At 42.1% G+C, this 6,000-nt stretch overlaps 1 protein-coding gene across 1 annotated transcript in view; it reads left to right on the top strand.

Annotated features, from left to right (window-relative positions):
• The first annotated feature begins 5,696 nt into the window (after positions 1-5,696).
• LOC124292044 overlaps positions 5,697-6,000 on the top strand; it is a 33,314-nt gene continuing 33,010 nt past the window's right edge. Inside the window, exon 1 of the mRNA XM_046729117.1 lies at positions 5,697-5,715. Coding sequence (XP_046585073.1) covers positions 5,697-5,715 — 19 coding nt within the window. The remainder of the gene's footprint in view (positions 5,716-6,000) is intronic.

Genomic DNA, 6,000 nt, shown 5'->3' with positions numbered 1-6,000 from the left:
TATTGTTTCTGTTCATAAGTGTATCTACCGTCTTGCTGCTGCCATCTTCAAAGTACTCAGTGCAAAAGTAAACTGGCTCCGAATGACAGCAAAAGTGATGAAAGTTCAACATCGCCACATCAACAATCTCTGATGCAACAGATTGTATATTGAATCTCTTAATATATATCTGTAATATCCCTTGTCCCTTACTGCCAGAGATTGGAACCACTGCAGTCATCGTAGCACGCCATTCCACCCACCCAGACAGGCTTGTATACACATGTCAGCTGTTACACAACCAGATCCTCATCTTCGCTACCCGACTCCACATTTTGTGAAAATCAAGTGCAAACCAGACTATGTTAAGTAGCTTAAATCACGATAAATTCATAAATTAGAATAATGCATCAGTCAGTACAAACTGCGCCAACAGCTTTCAGCCGTTAGAACGGTATAACTATTTGTTCTCGAAGTGTAGAAAGGAATGATGCGTGCGGAATTCATTGCGACACAGAACACAGATGCGCTTCGGTTTTAAAACACTCTGCTGCTATATGTAGTCGTCGGAGAGCATAACCCTTCATTGGGGCGGTGGGGTAGCCTGGTGGTTAAAGCGTCCGCTCGTCACGCCCATGACCCGGGTTCGAATCCCCACATGGTCACACTGTGTGAAGCCCATTTCTGGTGTCCCCCGACGTGACATTGCTGGAATATTGCTAAAAGCGGCGTAAAACCATACTCATTCACTCATAACTCTTCATTACAAGCAGTGTTAACACTAGTTAGATCTCGGATGGGCATACGGGCATACCCGAAATATAAAGGTAATATTAAAAAAGTATCACGTGTAGGTGGCATAGTGCTCGTGCCAAGCAATTGTCCCTTTGTTTTCCAATGACATATAGATCTAAGGAAGAAAGCATGCATTTGGAGCAAGGATGCGCGTTCTCGACACACCACACCACGTCGCCATATCCCAATACGAGAAAAATCGTCTCGTAGTCACGTTTCTGTGTTTGTTAAGTAATATAGATGGCCGCTTGTAAATGTGTTTGATGTTTACATTTAACATATAATTGTATGGCATACTTTTTAAAATTCCACGCACCGCTAAAGACGACTCGAGCCTTTATTACCCGAGTCGATCTGTATACATGAGGAGGGGACCGTGTCTGTCGATGTCGGAACAGCCGCGGTCACCTGCACACAGGAGAGGGCGGTGGGTCACTAATACAATGTGGCCGGGTTGATCTGCACACATGACGTGGGCACGGTGGCTCTACCACTATTATGTTATATATCATACCAATATTATAGATATATAGTGTATATTCCTGCAACAGAAGTGGGAACAATGTAGGTACCATATGGTCGCGCAGGTCGTATGCATATATACTCTTCCAAAAATGAAACGTAAACGTAGAAACGTTGGAAATATCTGGCAGAATTTCTCATGTCAGCATGCATCGGGGGTGAGCTGTGCGGGTAGAATAAACTACGGCTAAAACATACCAGAAACGTGGCAGAAATGCCAAAAAGCAACCAGGTGGAAGCGTGGCGTCCAAATACACCAACGTGAATTGAACGTACAACATGTTGGGCTATGAAAACGATAGGTTTCCATTTTTCTGTCATCACAATTCTGCAAGTGAAAACATGCCATGACCGACATAGGTTCAGCGCAACAACGCCATCGGACCACTGCAGATAGGCGACTCGGCACAAGTACAAGACTATGGAACCGTTATCAGACGCAGGGGTCAACACATGACCTTCCCAGATCCGGTCGACCTCGTGTCACAGAAGGGCATCAGGATTTGGCACGTCGGGTGAATGTAGCGTATTGACTTGTTTTATCTGGGGTTGGTGACAGGAGTAACGGATGCACTGGTGTGTGTGTGAAGGTTTGAGGTAAACAGATGTTCTTATTCCATTTTCTGTAGTTTTGAGGAACAGGTCTAGGAAGAGATGGCCGACGCCTCACCAACGTCGACGATGAAGAATCGCCGTCCGACTTCTGAATGTGTGTAAGTGCCAGAGCGGGTCTCCACATCGGGAACATTGGCCACTCGGTCCCGATGTGCGTTCTGTCACGTGATTACCATTTTATGTACCATTCGACCATTATTATCCAACCATATAATAAACATGGCTGCTGCTGTCTTCAACTCTACCGCTGACTTTTGTCTTCCGTCTCTTGTCCACCATTCTGAACTACCATCCGAGAGCAACCCTAACGGACGCTCTTGGACAGTTTGTTTCTGTCTCCATGGTCAACTGGATTGTCAGGTGCTTGGCACTGATGTGTTCTGTGGGGGTTTCATGTGGGGGTGTTCTTGGGGGGCTATATATGGTGGTGGATGTGTCTATGGTGGTATATCGGTGGCTCCATGTAGAGGGATTCTGGTGATGAGGTCGATGATGTCACAGCCGACGACTGGTGCCTGTGAGGTTGGCGTCTTTCAAAAGGTTAACAAACGTGGAAGAATCGCTGATGTAGGATTTGCCATCTCCTACGGGAGCTAAGACAGACAGACAGACATGTTTATTCAGTAATGTGGTCCTAACGTCCTATAATACAATTGAAAGATACAATATTTTACAATGCCACGTGATAATTTCATATATATTGTTTAAACAGATGTTTTAAAACAGAGCGACTGATTTAATAACATTAGTATCTTTAGAGTGCAATAGTTTTATCAAAAGTATAATATTTTAAGAGGCGGTACAGGAAGTGGATGGTGTTGTAGAAAACAGAGTATTCTGGCTTTGGGTGGTTTCCTGTGAATCTTCATCATAGCTTTAGCATATGGGCTTGCGAATTGATGGGGTTCAGATGGTTGAAAGTGGTGTCATATATCTCTCTGCTTTGGTGGAGGTGTTTCAGGGTTTTCTTGTGTTGATATTCAGTGGCGTCTTTCTGGAGGGGTAAGAGCAGTAGTTGGAACAGTGAAACAAATGCATGTGCGGTACGTGATGAGCATTAACTTAGACTACCGTAGAAACCAACCGTCTTGTCCTCGGGGTTTCATTTAATGTGCTTACCCCCTTGTAATAAAAACCAATAATAGCGATTTGAAACTATGATCGTTTGTTAAACAAATTTTATCCTAAGTTGAATAAAATTCTGAGATTTTAATGTTCAGTTGGCAAGGTAAAGTTATGAGGATTTGCAATCTTAATTTCACTTTACTTGATTTACGTTTTTGTTTAAAGTAAAATTCATCGGTACGCTTTCACTACAAACAGACTACAGATGTATAGGTATTCTCAACCAACCACCGCCAACATGAGGTATGTTCATACAGGAACGCGGCAGTTGTGGAAGGGATATGGTTTGTTGGGGGTGACATTGTTGAGATACAATTTTTACAAACAGCTTTTTATCAGGTCTGGTCTGAAGAATAAATGACTCCGCCGTTAAGTCGCATCCGCCAATGTTATGAAAGAAAACATGACTCACCCAATCCTTATCCTGTATTTGATTGTCACCCATATTTACAACACCTCACACATTTATAACCTGTTTCAGGACTGATGCGTATGTAAATGCTGGCTGTCAGCTTACTGCCCTGTGTGGTTTAGGAATCTGCACTAGAAAACACGGGTTTATTCAGCGACGTGACAGAATATTAACCATATTCATTGCATATTTCTTTTACCACAGAAAAACCGACAGCTGAAGAATCCACCCCAGCGCCAAACTCGCTATCGCTGTTGTGAGCTTGTGTCGTCACAATTGGGGATGACGTCATAGACACTCCACGCCATTACGGAACGTCGCCTGCTTTATACAGAGGGTAGAGAGAAGAAGTCCTGGCATATCTGAGACTACACGATTTTTTAATTTCAATTTTCATCCACGAGTACAGAGAGCCTATACATACTGGAAGATAGTGGTTCTTGTCATAAGGTTTGTAAAGATAGGCGCCTTCAATGAGGCAGAAACATTATCTTCATCACTATCATCATATGATCACCATCATTAATAGGCCTATTGATAATTAGTAATCCAGAATGACCCCAATCATATTGGTCCAATATTTTGTTGTTTCATGGGTTTTGTTTTTTGTGTTGTCTTAGTGACCCTCCATAATAAACCATGGTAGTGCAGGGCGGGCTAAAGATGCCCCTAGTTGTAGTTGTTTAGAGAAAATCAACCCTAAAATAGAAGCAAATGTTTAAATGCTTCCTGCCCCGATGGTCAGGGAAATTCTCTGTATAGGATGCCATATAGGTTGAATAGAACACAGGCCATTTCACAAACAATAGTCTTTAGTGAAGATAAGACTAACTATAGAAGTACATTTATTCCTGAAGTACTGAAAGAAAGTGTGTAAGTCTTGCATGTTCTTGGCCATCTCTATTTGAACTTTATGATCTGCTGTCTGTTGTCTGCTTTAGGACTGGAGAGAATGTGGCTACATTTATACTCCATGTCTAACTATACCAAAGGCCTACTTACCAATAATTTAATGACACATGAAAGTCATGATACAGTACATATTACAATACAAGTACATTTTATAATACCAATTAAACATAGAGGTATTGTGTGGTGCCAGTGTGTCACAATAGGTAGGGTTGCTGGTAATGAGCAGGTCTGCTAGTACTTTAGTGTTGTTGGCTGTGAGTTGTCCCATGGTGCCAACCAAGCACAATGCAACATTCACATTTATGTATCATCATAAGGACTGGTTACCCAAATGAGATTCTGTCTATTAAGATTTTGAAAGTTTCCAGTTTCCTTTCAGTCAATATGAGAAGAGCAAAGCTTCCACCAAGGAAGCTAAGCAAAGTGCCTAGCACAAGTCCTCCTCAAGATGGGGACACAGATATTGGGAGTGACCCAACACGTCATGCTGTACTGCCGCCTATAAGGGACAGAGTCTTTGTGGCCCCAACCCCTCCTTCGGGGAAACCAGTGAGGCCACAGTTCCCTCACCGCACAAGGCCAAAAACAGGCAAGAAATGAACACAATGTTGTTAATGTTAAGAGCAAATTTTTGCAAGTTTGAAATGCTATTAACTTATTAAGCATTTCATAAAAGGTTATTCAGACATTGCTGTTTTGTTTGAACCTGGTGATTCATAACTAAGTGGATTGTGACCGAACAGGGATCTGTCTGGACCTGAGATGGGTATTTGGCCCCATGTGTGAAGTAAATGTCATTAAAATTCCCAAATTGGAATTACGATTTTCCCACTTGTTGTAGAAGTAACCAGTATTTCACTGACAACAGGACCTGTAAAGAAGAAAAGGTCCAACTGCTTAATTTGCATACGGGGTAATTGCATTGAATGCACAAGTTTAAAACACAGTGATGAAATGCTTCTGAGTTTAAAGAAAAACGAAACATTTAAAAAAATATATGCCAGTTTGGAAAAATATATATATTTTTTTAATTGCCTATGTCTCTTAGTTTTGAATCCCAGATAAATCCCTGCCGAAGGTACTGTATTTCTCACGCTGGCATATATGCAAGGAAACATTTGAATGAAAAAACCCAGTGTCACCCACTGTTTTAAGCCTGAAAGATTTGAGTATGCAAGATCCTGTAACTAAAAGAGTATCAACCTGACAGAGTTAATCAGATAGTGTAACTGAATAGTATATCCAGCCCACAACGAATCAGTTGATCAACCCTTGGCCCACAGCCAGCAGCGAGATAGCTGTTGTATAACTGAACCAGTCACATGCCAACAGAAGTATGTGGTTACTGGTGAGAGGTGACAGTTCAGTGATACCAACACTCACTAAATCTTGGCCAGAAGAATAACCCCCACATATGAGTTAGATTTGAACTACCAAACACACTGTGCCAAATTACTGAAACATTAAAATGAATGATTAGGTCAAGGTTAGAATGAACCTTCAGTAACCCATGCTTGTCGTAAGAGAGACTAACGGGTGTCAGGCTGGCTGACTTGGTTGACACATGTCATCGGTTCCCAATAGCGCAGATCGATGCTCATGCTGTTGATCACTGGATTGTCCGGTCCTTACTCGATTAT

This window comes from Haliotis rubra, unplaced genomic scaffold, assembly GCF_003918875.1.
Source record: "Haliotis rubra isolate DU_JTF1 unplaced genomic scaffold, ASM391887v1 Scf506, whole genome shotgun sequence".
NCBI classification, from domain to species: Eukaryota; Metazoa; Mollusca; class Gastropoda; order Lepetellida; family Haliotidae; genus Haliotis; species Haliotis rubra.
Note: the sequence above shows the minus strand (reverse complement) of the source record. Positions and strands in the feature narration are given on the sequence as shown.